Raw genomic sequence first — 17,698 nt, 5'->3', positions numbered from 1 at the left:
CAGCCCAAAGGTGGAGAAGAGCATTTGATCAGGCCTAGGCTAGGCCAAAACTAGATGCGGTCAAGCGTGAGGCAGTTGCATGAGCGTTCGTCGTTACATCGCAAAGCCCAGTTCGTATCTAGTGCGGAATTTCATCCTACTTGTATACAGCTCCAACTCAGAATATTGAGCAACATATGGGCTCGTAGACTGACCGGGTGGCAATATGTTAGAGATTGTCTTGCATTTCTGTAACAAAGTGTCATGAAGGCGATCCTTCACGAACCAGAGCTTCTGAACTTCAGAAACACTGGCCTCTTTGTTAGCAATGGGAGGCATGACGCTGGCGTCTTCAGCCTCATGCATCCGCAAAGAGGTGAGCACAGCCTCCAATCTTGCCTTGCATGATCATGCACGACACCAGCCACCTAGTGTGCTGTTGGCCAGTTCTCCAAAACTCTTCGCAGGCTTTGTTTTCTTCTCCCCTGCATCGTGGGATGCCTCTTGGAATGCCTCTCGGGTGACTTTAGCATATGACCTACGGGAAGCAGCCTTCTGTCTCTTTCCCGTACCTACTTTTCGCAGCGGCCGTGCCGTCTGTCGAAAGTTACTTACCATTTTACACTTCGCCCACACACTGTCGTTATCGAGTTCAACTTCTTTGCAATCCCTAACTAGTCGCGCGACCATATTTCCTTAGTCACACGACTCACACCGTTGAAGTGTGTCATTTGGTGGAGAACTTCGTCTCTACGACATCACGAGTGTTGGTGAAGATCTTTGTGTTTTCTGCCCTATCCTTAATCATGGATCCTTCTCAAGATCCTCTAGATTCATTGTACTCTTATTTAATCGATCCAGATTCGTGCTGGCAGGGTCCATACGAAGCCTCGACAGTCCAAGATACAGACACATTCAACGACCAATTATTCTCACCATTCGCATTCGAAACCGAATTTGACCCGCCAGTGCATCGCCCTCATATCAACATCTCGGAGTACATCGAAACCGTCGATCAAGATATCGCAGTGTCAAGTGTTTATCGTACGGCTTTGAACGAATCTTCAAATCTTAGCACCGTCCAAGATGTCGACGCCATCTCGTTTACACCTTCCACTCCGCTTACGCCGCCCTACGATGCGTGGACAGATTGGCTGGAAGCTCCGGCTGCCGATCTTTCGGCAAACACACCACCATATTCTCCGATTGCAGATCCGCCTACGCAATCCGAAGAATCAAATTTCATATGCCAGTCTTGTCCAGAATACTTTCACCGCCGTTGCGATCTCAAGTAAGTGGAACTCCATCACATTCTCAGGTATCAAGCTGACAGTGTTGGAGCAAGCACATCAATCGAAAACACAATAAGCGTGCTAAGTGCCCGTACGAGGGCTGCGCGCAGAAGCCGTTTGGTTTCGAGGCGGACCTACAGCGACACATTGTAGCAAAACACAGCGCTGAAAGGAAACCTGAGATCGAGTGTGTGATTCACGATTGCGTAGAGAAGTTTTCAAGGAAAGACAACATGCTGAGACATGTGAAGAAGAAACATCCTGGAAATGAGCCTTCGCGCTGATGTTGGAACAGGAGCACTTTGCGACGAACTTTTTTACTTAATTCTATAGGAACTAGCTGGACTAGAGCCTGGTAGTACTAGAAGCTAGCTGGACTAGATTCTAGCTGGACTAGACACTAGCTGGACTAGATAGATGGATGTCTTCATTGAAACACATGTTCGATTCATGTTTGCTATATCAACCGGGTATAGTATGGCACTAGATGAAGCTTGGTATGACATCTCGCGAGCTCATTACCAAATTTACCTTGTGAATGTACTCAAGCTCGCCCTCTACACCAAGGTCATGTTGAATCCAGGCTGTCTGTACCAGTCCTTTGGCTTCGAGTAGACTATTGAGGTGGGGAACCTGTTCCAATCTCGTGAAGAAGTCAAGCATGACCAACCGCTCTTCGTCTGTGTGAGCCTCGCAGCCGATAACGAACATGGTGAAAGATGGTGGAGACGTTTTCAGTTTGGCGAGTATGCATAGTGCATCTTGCTTCCAATGGTCTAGCCGTATTGATTGGCCCGAGAAGTTTCGAGACACGCGCTCGAGGTATATAAGGCCTGCTAGTCTGGTGAACTGCAAGCAATAGTACTTATCGCCTTCTCCTTCTTCATCCCTAGTGACGAGATCAACGCCGTTTAGTCGGGACTTGAGGTCATTTAAAGACTGTTGATAGTCATTCGAATGATACAGTGGATCAGAAGCGTATAGTCGTGTTTCGAAGACCTCAGCGAGAAGTTGAAGTAAAGGGTGAGCATATATTGCGATACTCGACATGTCCTCTGCGAAAGCGATGCGAGCGATACGATATTGCACCGAACAAGTGTGATTAGCAGCTTTGAAACCAAGCTCGTGTGAGGTTGCCCGAATCATGTAGGTGCGCCAATGACGGAAGCTGAAGCGGGTAAATGTGACAAAGTAGTAGAGCCACCCGAGAATGATAGCTTCGTCGCTTCCAACGGAGTGTGCTTTCTTATCGACGGTAGGAACGATGTTTCTCGCCCCGCATAAATGGCCTATCCAGTCGCAGTCGAGATCTGTCTATCATCATGATGATATCACGTTAGTCTTGCACCATTCTCTTCAAAATGACGGCTTACTTCTACTAAACACAAAACAAGACCGGTGGCGATGTGTTCGATGCTGGCGTCCGAGTCCAACCCAGGGCTCGTGGCGCTTACGAGCGCCTCTATTGCTGCATTTTTGGCACGAGCCGCATGCATCATATCGTTTCCACGATGGCGAGAAGCCAACGCGACTAGGGACAGTAGTAGAGCCATTGATGATATGGAACGCCCCGATAAAGCCATTCGTAACAATAGGCGTCCGACTTCATTTCTTTCACGACCCACAGAAGGAAGAATCCCGACGACTACGTCTTCGACTACAACTAGTTAGCATCGGGCAAACTCACTTTCTGCAAGTAGACTCACAATACTGTACTAGTTCCGCGTCGCTAACCGCCACCTTCGTTGTTACCGAAGCCACGGACCGGGTAAGCTTAGGCAACGCAAGCTGATCCCTTTGGACATGCTCACCCTTGACTGAACACTTGTTAAATTATGCCACAAAGTTTACTTCAAGAGATCCTACCTCCGCCAATAGTAGCTTTAGCAAGGATGTGGAGACGGATATCAGTAGACGAGACGTTGATCCACTGCTCAGATTGACGCCGAATTCTTGTGTGTTGTAACTCTCGATGTACAGGTTCAAGAAGCCACTTCTTGTGATCATTGTTCTTGACCCATGAGAGACGGATGCCATAACCACCGCATACGCGCTTGGATTTCGAACACTTGTTGCAAACTGGTACAGCGCGGTCACATGAGACCTTGCGATCTAAGGACGATATCAGTATCGCGTAGTATACGAGCATTCACGAATCCAACTCCTACCCTTGCATGTCCAGCAGCCCTTTGTTGCAGTCTTTGCTGCAGTCATTGCTCCGTGCTGAGCTGGGAGCAGGCGTCGACGTGCACCTTCTGGGTAAGCGTTGCGAAGAGATCGCGACGCATCCTATGGGAAACCAAGGATATGAAGGTATGTCAAGCAAGCCACTGGAGGGACTAGGCACGAAGCAGAGTCAGATGTTACCAAAAGCATGATAGAGCCGAAGGACTTGGAGATCCTCGCTGAAGGAAGCCGGTGGGAGATCTCCTGTAATGCGCCCCGCCCCGCATCTGCGACGACCAGCGAATCACGCCAGAGGTCGCTAGTTCTGTACTATACCCGAACTGGACGCGAAGCAACCATCTGCGAGCTTTCTGTCAGCCTCAGTCACCGCCAAGCATCCAACGTCGTAACCCTTTTCCATCCCTTATGTCTCCGAACAGAATTGTGGTCAAAATTTGCGAGCTCTGCATCGTTGATTATGAAGCCAGGCTGGTATGCACGTTTCCGCCGCACCAAAACGGAGGGACAATATGTCTCATAGAGATGATATAAAGAACCTCGCCCGGCTTCATAGCATCGACATCAGTTCACTACCAACTACTCCAACCTCAAGATATTAAGACACTCAAACCATTTCAACTCTTAAAGCAGCCTTAGCTATCAGACCAACATGCCTTCCTACCTCGTCACCGGAGCGTCTCGAGGAATCGGTCTTGCATTCCTCGACCACATCTCCAGCAACCCGGACAACGTTGTCATCGGTCTCGTCCGCAACGTAAAAGACACTGAAGCCAAAATCGCATCGTGGAGTAGAAGCAACGTCCACCTCGTCCAAGGCGATCTCACCAACTACGAATCACTAAAGAGTGCCGTTGATGCCACATCCAAAATCACCAACGGAAGTCTGGACTACCTCATCGCAAGCGCGGGTCTTGTGTCTGGTGAATTCGATGAGTTTTCCGTTCTGTAAGTCTGCTTGTCATTAGTTATAGTTCCAGTATCTCTAACGATACAAAAGAGGCAAAGACCCGGCCAAAATGGAGGCCAGTCTCAATCAGCTCTTCAGCGTCAACGTCGTTGGCAACATCCATCTCTTCAACCTTTTCATGCCGCTCGTTCTCAAAGGAAATGTCAAGAAGGTCGTTACCATCTCCAGTGGCATGGGTGATACGGAATTGGTACGCAAGTACAACATATCCGAGGATGGACCGTATGCAATCAGCAAGGCGGCGGTGAACATGGCCGTTGCGAAGTTCAGTGCTGAGTACGCCAAAGACGGAGTGCTCTTCCTGAGCATATCTCCAGGAGTAGTAGGAACAGATGTGTATGCTGATCGTAAGTCTTGGTCTCTTCAACAAGAACGATGAATGCATAAGCTGACCAAAGACTTAGTATCGGAAGATGATCAGCGGAAGCTCGGAATCATGTCGCAGAAGTTCATGGATTACTCACCAGACTTTAAGGGGGCTATCACGCCAGAAGAGTCGGTCAAGGCTGTACTGAGTGTTGTCGAGTCCTCGAGTGTTGCTAATGGAGATGGCGGTGCTTTCTTGTCGCATCTTGGCAAGGGCGAGAAGTGGATCTGAGGGAATGAAAATGGAAGATTTGAATGAGAATGGGGTAGGATCTTGTTTCGTTGCAATTTTGAAATTCGTTCGTTAGTTGAATATATACATGGAAAGTATGTTCAAGAAAGCATGAGCACCATCGGTATCAGCGATAGAAACCGCGCCTCGTTCTCATCCTCATCTTTCTACAAGCACTTGCCTGGAATGCTTGCTGTCGCGTTCTTGACGAATCCCTGCAGGAAACCGCCACCGCCACACTGCAGACCCTTGACAAAAGCCTTTGCAACGATATCCGCACCAGCTGGGCTAGTGTGGGTGTGATCTTGCGGGAAGATCGCATCGGTCTTTGCTTTGCCCATAGTCTTGAAGATATCCGCCGTGTACGCTCCGTGGTCAACATACATGGCATTGCTTCCCAACGCCTTAGCGACGTCCCGCGCGTAACCGACGAACCTTCCACCATCGGTGTACACGAAACTACCGCTCTCCCATGGGTTGTTTGGTGTTTGACTGCTAACGATGACCTTGGCGCCCTTGGCAATGAGCTTCTTGCCAGCCTCGGTAAGGTAGTAGTTGTATGTGTGGACGGTAACTGCTTGACCGTTGTATGTAGACTGGCATGTCTCAGAGCCAGTACCAGGGCAGACCGAACGTCCGTTGTCGCTGCTACCGAGGCCACCGCCGTCGTTGTGACCGAATTCCATAATGACGATGTCGTTTGGCTTTACGAGGTTGACGATCTCGTCGAAGCGGCCTTCTACGGTGTAGGAACGGGAGCTGCGGCCACCGATGGCTTTGTTGACGACTGGGAGAGAGACAGAGTATGGGAAGAAGACACCCCAGCCTAGTTGCGATGGTTAGTAGTGGCCTTCCGGTGCGTTGATGCACAGCAATGCGTACCTGTAGTGACTCCGCTTGCTCTCGCCATCGTCGAATCTCCTGCGAGGTATACTGTCTGCGCACGCTTCTCAACATGGCTGCTAGGCGCACCCAGAGCCGTAGCAGCCAGCGCGACTACCGACAAAAGACTTGAAGTATGCATGATGAAGAATTCTGTAGACTGGCGACCTTGAAGTGAGGAATACGAAGATGATGCAAAGCTGGTGAAACCAAAATCAGTGTACAAACACCCTGTCTATATACCTACTCTTAACCGCCACTCCCTCTGTATTGAGTACCATCCAGCCGGACGCAAGCAGAGATTCTCCGTAACCTCCATCTCACCATAGTATCATAAGCAACGAAGTACTACCGTGATCACCATGAAACATACCATATGAAGTCTAAGTACCCCAGATTATATTACTAGCACTGCGGGGGCAAGTCCGGATACGGGACCGCTTCCTACCTAGCTACACATATATTGTATCTCGTGGTACCGAGGCCGGCACTTAGGGCTCATGCAAGCCTGCAAGGTTGGGTTTGGCGTAGATTGTTCCGGGGGAATACATGGGTGAGCAGCTGACGGGCACGGACGAATTGGGCCCGAGGCGTCAGGGGAAGCCGAACGTGCTTGGCACTGTTGTCATGAGGCTCCGCTGTGTTCCGCTCGTGCGAAAGGTTGTCGGTGGTGGAATGCGATGTGAGTTGTAGTCGTATATGACGATGCTAGGATGGGTAGATCATCTGGGCATGCATGTCACACATCGCGCTAGCGCTGGGCGGGCTATCTCTTTCCGAATTGCCCGGGCCATCAGCTTGGCGCTAGAACATGTGTCTTCGGTCCTCAAGCTTCAACTAGCATTTTATCAAACCGTGCCATAGTAATCTTCTTTCTCCCAAGCCACATGCTCCAAATGCTTCAAACATCTCCTTGCACTCCTTAATCTTGTCTTCTCGGCGCCCGAGCTTTGGTCTGGACCGTTATCGCTGAAACATGAGCTTATTCTCTAGTCGCCGAAGCAGACGCTCTCTCCGTTGTACGCACTTGAGCTTCAGGCCATGACTCAGCGAAATGTTTGTCTGTGACGTGATTGCAGATGTCTTTGCGCAAGTCTTTCTACCGTTGAATGGTCTCGTCTCCAGTCCACACCATACCACTCATCGCTCGAGGGGCAGGGCATGGAAGTAGCTGCCACGTCTTCTCGCGAACTGTTCTATGGAGAAAACGGTTGCACACACACGCTCTTTTCGAAGCCGCTGAGCTGAGACGGTCGTTGATCTTTCCATCTCTTCTGGTGAATACCGTCGTTGTTTCCAGTCTCCTACCCACCTACACTATCGAATTTCCGTCGTAGTTCTCAGTCTTCAATTCTCCGGCCTGCTAGATGTCTTTGACATCCCCGTACCGTCCTTGGAATTTTATGAGGTGTCCAAGCCATTGTCAGCAAGTATGCACAACGTTCATCAGGTTCCGCTTCTTATGTGCTAGATTTGGTGATTCCTGAGTGTCCTTCAGCAAAGCACTTCAGACGTACTGGAACGTTCTCGCGGTGTTCAACTGCAGAGAATACAAAGAATGCAACATTGGTTGTAGTGACCTGACAACTAGGGCCAGGCGAAGACGTTCAGTACGCCGGTGGTCTAAGCTACGAGCATAGGTCATTGTAGTTTCTTGAACCGTTTGCGGTTGCCCTTTTCAGTTGTAATGTCGTGACTGCGTCCTTTCTTGCCATGAAGTCGCAGTTCTTTGAAGGCAGCACCGTCGTGCCTTCCATTTTTACCGTCTCGAAAACAACATCACCCACAACGACACCGCCTGAGTAAGTCCTTCTCATCCACGCACGCCTCGTACCACGCTACAGCCATGCTAACATATCCAGATCGACAGAGATTCGAACAGGTTCGTGCTCGGTGGGAGACGATTCGGTTAGCTGAAGGCCAAGCAGCGGCGATGGTAGGCTGGAGAGAAAAGCCGGCAGCTCACCAGGCGGTGAATGGCGAGCCTCATGAGAACGGCGCGACGAAATTTCGGAGAAAGCTCAGCTATGGCTTCGCGTTCATCTCAAACCCCCTCTCGCAGCGAAAGACGATCCCAGCTCGCCAGCAGGTGAGTGTGCCGTTATTGGCAGCTACCGAGCCCTCCGCGTCCGACATTACTACCGAGGAGCCTATCTGTGAACCTCCACTCTCACCAGTGCTGCCTTTCACGCCACCCAAACTCTCTAATGGTGCGTCCGAACAGCCCGTGACAGTCCCGCTGAGCAGGACCTTGCCCATGAGCACCGATGTCGACGTCACACCCAAACCATTACCCCGATCGCGCACACTGAGCTTCATTCCACTGCCCGTCAGGTCTGAGCCTAGCTCGTTCGTCGCAGACGTGGAGGGGGCAGTGAAATCCCATTCCATTGCGGCAATGCCCCGGCCAGAGCCTAACTCTGCACCTTCGAAAATTCCTACACCCAGTCCGCCATCAGTCGAGCGCCGTCGCTCTAATTCACGTCTACATGTCCATCAACACGCTTCATACCGTGCTTCACAGCAGATCAAACACATCGCAACAGCGCACGCGTTAGCAGCCGCCAATAACGGTTCGCCGGTGAGGCATTCATATCAAGTGCGCTCACGTACAACGCCCAATCTCGCGAAGGACTCCAACCCGTCACAACCAGCGCGATTTATGGCCCCAAGACGACCAGGACCTAAGAGGACTGCGAATGCTTCAATAGCTCAAAAGCCAATGCTACAAGAGAATATACCTGCAGGTAGGCGCATCACGCACAGGCGGTCGCAAATTCAGGAGAGAACGTTGAAGAGAGAGTCGTTGGCAGTGCCTGGTACTTTGAACAACAGGAGATCGTTTGTACCAGGGGCACTACTTCCCCAAAGTAGGGAGCCTAGCTTCGCGACCCCATTGCCAGTAAGAAAACGGATGAGCTCACAGTTCGCACAACAAACGCCAGTGACGGTCAAGCGAATACAGCCGCAAGAAGAGACAAAGATACATACGCCGCCCTCGCCACAGGTATCGGAGGTCACGATTGACCAGCCTCGTGATATAGGTTATTCAGGATTAACCCCAGTGACAACCGAGCTTGTCGAGCCAGTCATGCCCCGATCACACACGGATAGAGGTCTGCAAAGGAAGACACTAGGTACACCCAATGGTTTGGGCGGCGTATGGCGGTCGTCACGCGCTTTGGCATTGACGACACATGAGGTGAGCAAACTTCCACGTTCTTATACCTTCCACAACTTTGGAGCCAGGCGGGAAGTTGCTCCACCAGTGCCTCGAATTCCAGAGCAGTACAGAACAGTATCATTTCCAAATTTGATCCAACCAGTACGCATGGACCAGAAGGATACCAATCAATCTCACCAGGACTACATCGTATCCGACACGAACTCCTGCGAGTCGATCCCCGAAGAGACCGAGGATGAGAAGAACACTACTCCCGACTATCCGCCTTACTATCCTGGAGGAGGGCTCATAGTGTCCGTAGAATCCAGCGGATCTAATGCCAGTTTTGCGGCATTCCCCTCAGTACCAACCACAGCACCGGAGACTGCGAGAAGCACGTCGGGTTCTTCATCAACCAGGCCATGGAGTGTCTCGGAAGAAGGAACGTTGGAAGTTGCTGACATTGAGAAGGTCAAAGACTACATGCCACCACTTTACTGGGCCGGACGTTTCCAAGCCCGATGCGACAAGTGGCGTACCGATGCAATGGACGCCGAACTGAATCCAGACTACCAACCAGATGGCCTCTTGGGACGATGTAAATTGAACCAAGAGAAACTCACAGCGTGCTACATATTGGGACAACTGCGCGACCTATGTACCTCTGATCAAGCAGCGGATAGTCTATGGGTATATCGATACTCTCTTGAGCCAGTTTTCATATCTTATTAACCGTACCCAGGAGTTTGAGTACAAATACCGAAAAGACAACAAACTCCTTGGCAACCCACTCGATATCCCGCCGATGTCGCTTCGTAAACAAGAAGAGAATGCGACATCGGCGGGGACGGCAGCAGGAACTGGACCGTTTGGACGGGCTATCAGGAGATTGACTCCGAGAAAGGCTAGTCTGGTCAATTTGATGAAGGGCAAGGGTTGGAACAAATCCGATGAGGCGAAAAGTGAGGATGTAGCAGAAAGGAATCAGGAGACGGAGTCGGAGTGCTCGTGAGGCAAACGGAGAGTCGACGATGTTACGACGATACGGATCTTCTGAATCAAACGATGTTATAATACGCGATGACAAGGATAATGCAGAGAAGCACAGCATCACGAACTGAGAAGGTAGCGCCTGCGAACGAAAACGTGCATATCTATAGCATATAGTTAGACGTCACATGCAGCTTAGGACATTCGTACCAAGTCTTTGCATTAGTGCTTTACCTAGTCCTTCTTCTCTGGTTTTGGTGAAAGTTCCTCGACGATGTTGTTAGGGTCCTTCCAAGCCAACGCAACGTATTTGGTGTGACTTCCTCGTGCGAAGACTTCGCCTTTGTTATTACTGAAGGCGATGGATGTGAAAGCTAGGGTTTTGCCGACTGTGTGACATGTCAACCAAAAGTCCTTTCCGGGTAGCAGTCGTGACTACAGAATGCTTACATTTATCACACGTCACTTCGGCTTTGATCAAATCCCCGATCTTGCCGCCTGAAGAGAGGTAGGTCACGTTCAAGTCAGTGGAAACACCAGTTGCGAAGAGGCCGCGTGAAGCTACTGCTAGGGAGCCGCCGAGATCGACCATGCTGGCTATGGTGCCGCCGTGAAGGATGTTGAGTCTGTTTGTATGCTCTTTCTGGATGTCCAGCTCAAACTTGACACGTCCTGGGACTGCCGAGGTTACTCGTAGCTAAACTCAAGGTCAGCCGTGAGCCTTTCGAATGATGAATACCTACTCACGCCATCTAATAGTCTGAGAAAAGATGGTTTGTTAGTGCTGTGGACATGTTATCAGGGTACGAGAAGTACCTTGGCTCCAGGCCGGAGTTGGCTCGGAAAGATTCCCAGACCTATTCAGCTGATCAGGATCGATTTTCGATATACCTATATCACTCCATGCGTACTCACAGATCTCACAAACTTTAATGCTGGCATATTCGGTCCTTACTCCTAGATGTGCGAAGAGTGATGTCGTGGTTCCGCTCGGCAGTTACCTCACGTACCTCGGAAGCTAGACAGGGGTGGAGCGGAATTTGTGGGGTCAGCTTTCCGCTTGCTCGGCGCGTCATCCAAGTACTTTCTTTGGTTGCTTGCCTGCAACTTCACTTTGCGCAGACTCAAGGCGCGACGTACGCGTCTCTTTTGCTCGATCTCGCGATATTCTCTCCTCCGAATATGATAATACGGCGGTAGACCGACATATTCTCCTCCACATCCTTCCACGATGTCGGCCTCGTCGTCTGCGCAGGCGCTGGAATACTTGGAGGGCCTGCCTATTGCTACGCATAAGAGGCTATATGAGCAGCCCTCGACTGTGTTGGCGGTGTACCGCTGCATGCTGCCGCATCTTGGTGAGTGCGTACAATGCAGCCGTATAGTAGAGCTAACAAAGTCGCAGCCAAATCTATAGTCATGGCAATGCTCTACAGACCCTCGTCCTTCCCCGTAGCCGACCTCGACGCATGGTTCAAGCCCTCCGCCCGCAGAGAGAAGGAACAAGCCGTCTTTACTCTCGAACGCCTGCACGTTATCGCCCAAGTGAAACAAGATGACGGCACTATGGCATGGACAATCAGCACAGGTTTCCAGAAGAGCCTACGAAACGCCCTCGAGGGCTCTGGTACGCACCGCTCGTTTGGTGTCCCAGCAACTAGAGAAGAGAGTGGCGGAAAGCGATTGAGCGTAGATTTCCTGGACGAATATTCGAGATCTCAGTGGGAGGGTATATTGTACTATCTGGTTAGCGGTGCGGCTGGACTCAGCAAGGACAGTATCTCGCGAGCCGAGGTCGGTCCTGGAACAAAGAAGCTGCTCCATACTGGTGATCTTGTGAGGACTATACATGGGAGTCCGAGGATCACGAAGGATGGTTTCTCATTTGTGCTGCAAGAGACGAATGCACAGGTCTGGAGTTTATTGATCGTGTATCTGAAGATGACGAACGAAGTAAGTGTTGAACCTCACCCCTGCGACGACTGTCCTCTTCGGAACCAGTCAACACCTCCAGAAAACGATTCTAACATCAACACCAAGCTCGGCATGTCCGAAACCGAAGTCCTGTCCTTCCTCTTCATGCTCGGCTCCCTTGAACTAGGCCAAGATTACTCCACATCCACACTCTCACCTACACAAGCCCAAATGCTCGAAGATCTGTCCTCAATGGGCCTCATCTACCGCTCCGACAAGAACGCACGAACCTTCTACCCAACCCGCCTCGCCACAACCCTAACCTCCGACTCCGGCAGCGCCATGTCCGCCTCCTCCAACGACATTGCACAAGCCAACCAAGGCAACGCAGGTCCCTCGGCCGCCGCAAACAAGGGCTTCATCATCATCGAAACAAACTACCGCCTCTACGCCTACACAAACAGTCTGATCCAAATTGCCATTCTGAGCTTATTTACCAAACTCCAACACCGCTTTCCCAATCTCGTCTCGGGTAAGTTGACAAAGGAATCTGTTCACAAGGCTGTACAGTCGGGTATCACTTCTTCGCAAATCATCTCCTATTTAACTACGTATGCGCATCCCCAGATGCAGAAGACGGTTCCGTATATCCCGCCTACGGTCATGGATCAGATTCGGCTGTGGGAATATGAAGGCGAGAGAGTGGAGACGACCACGGGGTATCTGATGCGCGAGTTTGGTAGTGATGCAGAGTATAGGGATGTTCTGGGTTATGCGAGTGCGCTTGGGGTGTTGGTTTGGCAGAATGATGCTGGGAGGTGCTTTTTTGTGTCTCATGTCGAACAGATTAGTGCGTATTTGAGGAAGAAGAAGGAGAGTAGGGAGAGTGCTAGGGCGGGGAGGTAGGGTGTGGAGGGGATGAAAGGATACAGGTGGGTGGGTAGGAGCATTGACATGGGGCGTTTAGAAGTAGCAGTTATTGGCGTTGGGGGGTAAGTTGTCGATTGACCGGCGTCTGGGGTTACACGTTATGAAGTCGAGTGACACTGTGGGAGAGATATATACCATGATAAGCATTTGTTACTTTTCGTGCTCGTGTTGTTTGAGAGAGAGCAATCTTGGTGCATTCTTACGACCTTGGCTAAAGGATATTATCGTGCGAGAAGAGTGCCCTACTTCCTACGGCCCGATCAATGATCTTGGACATGCATAACCTTTTATTCCACCACTTCGCCAGGTTCATCATGCTGAGCCTCAGGCCCTCTTCTTCAGTGTCTCAGGTTGCGCCAAGTCACCCGAAACCCTCTTCTTGCTCTTTTCCTTGGGGCCTTCCATGCGTCCACCGGTTAACATATGCGTGAGCGCCGGCCGCGCTCCGTCCTTGACTGCGAGCTTCTCTTCCATCACCTCTAGCATGTCATTAGGGAATTTGTTGTACTAGTGTGGTTAGCAGCAGTTCACTCAAAAAGGCCTTTTCGTCACGTACCTTTATATGTACGCCTGGTACGGTATCGAAAGGTAGTCCAAGCTTTTTCGAGTGGATAAGTTTCAGCGCTCGAGCAAGATGAACGTCCTCGTCAAGGTCTTCCTCTGTGTACAGGCGGCCGTGATCGTCCAACAGCTTGGTTGCTAACTGTCTTGCCGCGTCGTCCATAGTTGGTCGGGCCTTTCTCGCAGCCTTGGAGTCAAGCTTCGCTCGTTGTTTATCCGTAAGTGGACGTTCATGCGTCTCCTCTTCCAAATCTGGATTGAATGCCGAAGAGTCATTCTCGTCGGAATCGTCGTCGGAATCGGATTCTACCGGGCGCCGAATGCCAACGAAATCTCGCCATGCATCGTAGTCGCGCCGGGTCATTCCTCAGAAGTCCCCTTCATCATCGTCGCAGGATCCGTCTTCCTCTTCTCCAAGAGCGATCGCTTCATGCGTGCGAAGTTCCTTTACTGAGATTGTTGCACCGCGCTTTCTGGAATTCGTCCACTTGATTTCACTGAAACTTTCTGGTCTCTCCCTTAGTCTTTTGGATTTCGAATCGACGATATTCTTGAGATCAACGTGCAAACCCTTCTTAGGGACTACCTTACGCCACTGCGGAGTTCATCTTGTGCTTCTCGCTGCTTTTCCTGGGCTTGCCGTTCGTTCCCTCTTTAACAGTCTCAAAAGCTCTTGATTGGCGGGATCTTCTTAGGCTTCGCGCACTTCCACATGATACTCTTTGAGTATTTCGACAGCAAGCTTACGGATCTCTGGGTCCTGAGCTCTTGTGGCCAACTCAACCACATATTTGTCGGACTTCTTCGACTCCCGATAACCACATAGTGAGTTCTTAACGAACATCTTAACGATTTTCACCGTTTAGAAGTAGCAGACATTGGCGTTGGAGGCTACCATGGATTGACTGGCGTCTAGGTTGCACGTTTGGAGTCGATGTATCGGTCTTCTCTGAGTAGTGACTAATGCGATATGACGTTCCTCATTTTCTGTGTTCTACTGATTGTGTAGCGCTTACGGGAAAAAACGCCTGCTGTTGACTGTCTCCTCACAGCCCAAATGGATCAAGGCTGCTCTTACCTTGCATTGCTCACTCTTACCCTCCACTATCATCCCCACGACAACCGAGATATCCATGTATCAGTATCACTACATCAAAGAGAGAAACTAGACACCTCTTAGGGTAGAGTAATTCTGCCTACTGCATTAAAGTATATTAGATTTGTATAGATATAAATAGAAAGCTTAGAAGACTACAATTCTATTTATCTCTATAAGTTTCCTTATTAGAGGATAATGTAGACTATAAGATATACCTTGTTATCTCTATATCAGTCTAGTGTTGTCCTTGTATGAGGTGGTATTTTCAGTCCCTTGTTTTAAAGTCTCGCGTCCCAACAAGACTCTGAATAGTCCAATCGCTTCAAAGATACACGGATCCGACTGCGCCTATGGGTGGTCTCCTATATTGGAGAACTTTAGATAGTGCAGAAACAGAGATAACTATCTTATCTATTAGGTAATTAAGAAAAACTTCATTGTTTCTTTGTTCTAATGCCCTTACCTCGTGTTGACTGTCCGTTTATTACATTACTGTGGAAACTACATCGGCTTTGAAGATCAAAATCATGTTCAATCGGCACACTACTTTCCTGTATGATCTGGACGGAAAGTCATCGAATTCAACAAGAAGTTTGGTCCTACCCCGCTGAGCATCTACATACTGGGCTGATCGTCATTGTGGTGCACATGCACAGCCTGCCAGACAGAGTGCCACGTACGCTGACCGCGGAAGGCTAGACGGTTTTGGGTTTTGTATTCTTGAAAACGACACATTACCACGACACGCCCTAAGTTACCCCGGGTATTTTACCATCCTTTTGCATTTACATTCCTGTACCAAGACGAGCAAGGGTGACACAAGAGTGCAAAGTCAGAAATGGAACAGAACACGTGATGATTGCGAGGCTAGAACGGAAAGCCAGTCATCCAGTCCGAAGCACTCGCTTATCCGAGTAGTCTTTCATCACGGTATCGATGAGGTTAACCCGCAATGACCATCCAGTGTTCGATAGCACCTTGCCCTACCGACGCTCCTCGCCTTCGTGACAAAACCACAATTTACTGGCCAGTGTCATCCTCAGCAGAGCCATGGCGTCTGTGGGATATTGCTCGTTTTCGCGCAAAACGCCTAATTGAAACTTACCGGTGGACTGCATAATTGGAAAAGAGGGGCATCACTCCAGACCAGTCGAGTGGAAATAGCTTGACGCCACGGCTGATGCGCCCTCAACGTATGCAAGGTGATGAGAAATCCTTCTGCGTTCCGAACACGTAGTCCAGCGAATTTGCGAGGCATACTCGAACACGGCAGTAAGGCAGACCCTGGCAAGGTGGAAGGGCAATAGGGCTACACTTCGTCGGGCACCAGTGCAGACTCAATGGTGTGCTGCGGTATCAACGTCCTTTCCGATTGGCATGGCACTGGAAAAGTTCGACAAACGCAGAAGAGGCAATGCAGTGTGCATAGGAGCGAGATTGTAATCACCCTGGAAGTAAGCTGACTGCAGGGAAAAAGAAAGCACACGATGGCGATAATCCGATCTTCGAGGAGACAGACGATGCAGAAGGCAAATCCATGTTTCATGAGGGGTATCGGTGTTATTGGGTGTTGTACCTAGGTATACTGAATTTCGAAATACTCAGAGCAACCAAGATGTCTAATGGAAGTGTTATGATATAGAAAAATGCTGGATGGAAGTTTCAGGATATGGGAAAGTGACAGTGGAGCTAGAATGGCCGAAAGGACTTCGCAGAAAAGGAAAACGCTGCTGTTGATCCATGGGTTTCGATGCGAATGCCAGCCTTACTCAGGCACTGAGGTACTACCAAGTGGAGTATCGGAGCCTAGGGTGGTCGGTAACAAGAGGCAGAGCTTCCTAGACTAGTGCAATATCCTTCGAAGCGCGCGACAGGCCTGTTACTCGCATCCACCGATGAGGAGCACCTACGACTCCTCTTGTAATTATACCCTGAAGCGTTACAACAGCGATTGAAGGACGTTCTTGACGACCACAAGATAGCAGAAAGGTACCCTACTGGACTGATAACCGAAGGTAATTCAAAGAAGACTGTGAGCATGCTTGAAGGCAGAAGCCCAGTCCTGGGTTCGGCGAGCTCACCACCGTTAACCTACGAATCCAGACCAAGATGACAGCAGAGCCTAGGAATCTTTCTGGTGGGGCGGGATGGTCGAATGGGGACATCTTCCAGTTGATAGCTCTACTCATAGGCATTCCGGCAGCCATAGTAGCGGTCATCATGCTGGCGATGTATTACAGGCGAAGAAGTCTGGGAAGGAGAGGTAGGACACCTTTTCCTCAGAATAGTCGGCGACAAAGGCCGCTCGGAGCATCTTCTGCGGCACACACAGGTCATCTCCCAATCGCCGATGTGTGACTCATGCTGGGCTTTGAAGGCAAAGACCAGTGATGAGACTGCTATGCCACACTCAGTGTCGGTAATGGGCGATTGTGTAGTTCCGCCTGGAGCTGGAGCTGAAGGTGGCGAATGGAGTCTACTGGCCTGTGGATAGGATTGGAGACAGAAGTGGTGGTGTGGGTCGATTAGGCTGACTATTACCTACAGACCGCGTTCTTGGAGAAGCAGCCGGTAATAGGGATACGAATCTGTTTGAAGGTGAAGACAGCCTGTAGAGTGTTCTACCTGTGGTGATACTAACGAGTAGTCAGATGCGGTCCATATCCCTGGCTCGACGATGGGTGTTGCAACAATAGCATGCCCTCGACGAATATGGCATTCAACTGTACGGCAAGGACGTATGACATGGCCATTGACCAGGTCGCTGCAGACGAAGGCGCGATGTGTTCCGGCCGAGGCATTGGGAGGTTTTTTGACTGCACAGACTTCGACGTCAGACATTCCGCTTGCTAGGAGGGAGACTGGGTCTCAGCAAAAAGGAACAGAGTTTCGTGACGAGGTCGATGCTTATGTCGAGCAAGAGCGGCGAGACTGGCTTGAGGAACTAGTATGATGGAAGATGGTTGCTCTGAATAAATCTCAAGTGCTATCATTGCCGGGAGACGGCGTGAAGAGCAGTAGAAGGTGGGAACTGTAGAGGGTGAAAGGAGAGTTCTAATTCAATCATGGAATAAAGTCAATCATGACAGCAAGAGAGATGAACCATCGTTTTGCGGAAGCAGTTGGAATAGAATAT

The 17,698-nt window shown here is 50.1% G+C and overlaps 9 protein-coding genes across 9 annotated transcripts; 5 read left to right on the top strand and 4 right to left on the bottom strand.

Moving 5' to 3' along the window:
* Positions 1–644: 644 nt before the first annotated feature.
* On the top strand, positions 645–1,655 carry CC77DRAFT_393145 (hypothetical protein). The gene is made up of 2 exons (XM_018531511.1): positions 645–1,270; positions 1,321–1,655. The coding sequence occupies exons 1-2, from the start codon at positions 786–788 to the stop codon at positions 1,553–1,555; spliced, it is 720 nt and encodes a 239-aa protein (XP_018381654.1). The 5' UTR covers positions 645–785; the 3' UTR covers positions 1,556–1,655.
* CC77DRAFT_1024123 (hypothetical protein) lies at positions 1,607–3,677 on the bottom strand. The gene is made up of 5 exons (XM_018525810.1): positions 3,440–3,677; positions 3,138–3,383; positions 2,978–3,088; positions 2,645–2,928; positions 1,607–2,585 (listed from the first exon to the last, which is right to left on the bottom strand). The coding sequence occupies exons 1-5, from the start codon at positions 3,483–3,485 to the stop codon at positions 1,755–1,757; spliced, it is 1,518 nt and encodes a 505-aa protein (XP_018381653.1). The 5' UTR covers positions 3,486–3,677; the 3' UTR covers positions 1,607–1,754.
* A 149-nt stretch (positions 3,678–3,826) lies between these two features.
* CC77DRAFT_971427 (NAD(P)-binding protein) lies at positions 3,827–5,165 on the top strand. Its single transcript, XM_018535836.1, has 3 exons — positions 3,827–4,403; positions 4,456–4,772; positions 4,830–5,165. Exons 1-3 carry the CDS (start codon positions 4,108–4,110, stop codon positions 5,021–5,023), a joined length of 807 nt encoding a protein of 268 aa, XP_018381652.1. The 5' UTR covers positions 3,827–4,107; the 3' UTR covers positions 5,024–5,165.
* Positions 5,166–5,190: 25 nt separating this feature from the next.
* On the bottom strand, positions 5,191–6,047 carry CC77DRAFT_1034287 (SGNH hydrolase; the record flags this gene model as incomplete). The annotated part of the gene is made up of 2 exons (XM_018526858.1): positions 5,191–5,849; positions 5,906–6,047. The coding sequence occupies 2 exons, from the start codon at positions 6,045–6,047 to the stop codon at positions 5,191–5,193; spliced, it is 801 nt and encodes a 266-aa protein (XP_018381651.1).
* Positions 6,048–7,618: 1,571 nt separating this feature from the next.
* CC77DRAFT_1012406 (hypothetical protein) lies at positions 7,619–10,080 on the top strand (the record flags this gene model as incomplete). Its single annotated transcript, XM_018523765.1, has 4 exons — positions 7,619–7,707; positions 7,768–7,787; positions 7,819–9,758; positions 9,811–10,080. 4 exons carry the CDS (start codon positions 7,619–7,621, stop codon positions 10,078–10,080), a joined length of 2,319 nt encoding a protein of 772 aa, XP_018381650.1.
* A 136-nt stretch (positions 10,081–10,216) lies between these two features.
* On the bottom strand, positions 10,217–11,000 carry CC77DRAFT_1043464 (acyl-coenzyme A thioesteras-like protein 13; the record flags this gene model as incomplete). The annotated part of the gene is made up of 5 exons (XM_018527315.1): positions 10,217–10,447; positions 10,509–10,755; positions 10,806–10,818; positions 10,875–10,915; positions 10,974–11,000. 5 exons carry the CDS (start codon positions 10,998–11,000, stop codon positions 10,293–10,295), a joined length of 483 nt encoding a protein of 160 aa, XP_018381649.1. The 3' UTR covers positions 10,217–10,292.
* Position 11,001: 1 nt separating this feature from the next.
* CC77DRAFT_1024119 (transcription factor Tfb2) lies at positions 11,002–13,048 on the top strand. Its single transcript, XM_018525809.1, has 3 exons — positions 11,002–11,416; positions 11,464–12,011; positions 12,099–13,048. The coding sequence occupies exons 1-3, from the start codon at positions 11,290–11,292 to the stop codon at positions 12,876–12,878; spliced, it is 1,455 nt and encodes a 484-aa protein (XP_018381648.1). The 5' UTR covers positions 11,002–11,289; the 3' UTR covers positions 12,879–13,048.
* A 3-nt stretch (positions 13,049–13,051) lies between these two features.
* Positions 13,052–13,827, bottom strand: CC77DRAFT_1053434 (hypothetical protein; the record flags this gene model as incomplete). The annotated part of the gene is made up of 2 exons (XM_018527750.1): positions 13,052–13,409; positions 13,459–13,827. The coding sequence occupies 2 exons, from the start codon at positions 13,825–13,827 to the stop codon at positions 13,227–13,229; spliced, it is 552 nt and encodes a 183-aa protein (XP_018381647.1). The 3' UTR covers positions 13,052–13,226.
* Positions 13,828–16,390: 2,563 nt separating this feature from the next.
* CC77DRAFT_393030 (hypothetical protein) lies at positions 16,391–17,577 on the top strand. The gene is made up of 3 exons (XM_018531509.1): positions 16,391–16,825; positions 17,110–17,160; positions 17,214–17,577. The coding sequence occupies exons 1-3, from the start codon at positions 16,672–16,674 to the stop codon at positions 17,513–17,515; spliced, it is 507 nt and encodes a 168-aa protein (XP_018381646.1). The 5' UTR covers positions 16,391–16,671; the 3' UTR covers positions 17,516–17,577.
* Positions 17,578–17,698: the final 121 nt, after the last annotated feature.

Source organism: Alternaria alternata (assembly GCF_001642055.1).
Source record: "Alternaria alternata strain SRC1lrK2f unplaced genomic scaffold CC77scaffold_22, whole genome shotgun sequence".
Classification (NCBI taxonomy): Eukaryota; Fungi; Ascomycota; class Dothideomycetes; order Pleosporales; family Pleosporaceae; genus Alternaria; species Alternaria alternata.
Note: the sequence above shows the minus strand (reverse complement) of the source record. Positions and strands in the feature narration are given on the sequence as shown.

Bases quoted from the DNA above. Each gene is read 5' to 3' on its own strand.
- CC77DRAFT_393145 (XM_018531511.1), top strand. From the start codon at position 786: ATGGATCCTTCTCAAGATCCTCTAGATTCATTGTACTCTTATTTAATC. The intron at 1,271-1,320 runs GTAAGTGGAACT...ACAGTGTTGGAG, and splicing joins CACCGCCGTTGCGATCTCAA to CAAGCACATCAATCGAAAAC.
- CC77DRAFT_393030 (XM_018531509.1), top strand. From the start codon at position 16,672: ATGACAGCAGAGCCTAGGAATCTTTCTGGTGGGGCGGGATGGTCGAAT. The intron at 16,826-17,109 runs GTAGGACACCTT...TATTACCTACAG, and splicing joins AAGAAGTCTGGGAAGGAGAG to ACCGCGTTCTTGGAGAAGCA. The intron at 17,161-17,213 runs GTGAAGACAGCC...ACGAGTAGTCAG, and splicing joins GGATACGAATCTGTTTGAAG to ATGCGGTCCATATCCCTGGC.
- CC77DRAFT_971427 (XM_018535836.1), top strand. From the start codon at position 4,108: ATGCCTTCCTACCTCGTCACCGGAGCGTCTCGAGGAATCGGTCTTGCA. The intron at 4,404-4,455 runs GTAAGTCTGCTT...ACGATACAAAAG, and splicing joins TTCGATGAGTTTTCCGTTCT to AGGCAAAGACCCGGCCAAAA. The intron at 4,773-4,829 runs GTAAGTCTTGGT...CCAAAGACTTAG, and splicing joins AACAGATGTGTATGCTGATC to TATCGGAAGATGATCAGCGG.
- CC77DRAFT_1024119 (XM_018525809.1), top strand. From the start codon at position 11,290: ATGTCGGCCTCGTCGTCTGCGCAGGCGCTGGAATACTTGGAGGGCCTG. The intron at 11,417-11,463 runs GTGAGTGCGTAC...ACAAAGTCGCAG, and splicing joins CTGCATGCTGCCGCATCTTG to CCAAATCTATAGTCATGGCA. The intron at 12,012-12,098 runs GTAAGTGTTGAA...ATCAACACCAAG, and splicing joins ATCTGAAGATGACGAACGAA to CTCGGCATGTCCGAAACCGA.
- CC77DRAFT_1024123 (XM_018525810.1), bottom strand. From the start codon at position 3,485: ATGACTGCAGCAAAGACTGCAACAAAGGGCTGCTGGACATGCAAGG. The intron at 3,384-3,439 runs GTAGGAGTTGGA...TATCGTCCTTAG, and splicing joins GGGCTGCTGGACATGCAAGG to ATCGCAAGGTCTCATGTGAC. The intron at 2,586-2,644 runs GTAAGCCGTCAT...TCATGATGATAG, and splicing joins TTGTTTTGTGTTTAGTAGAA to ACAGATCTCGACTGCGACTG.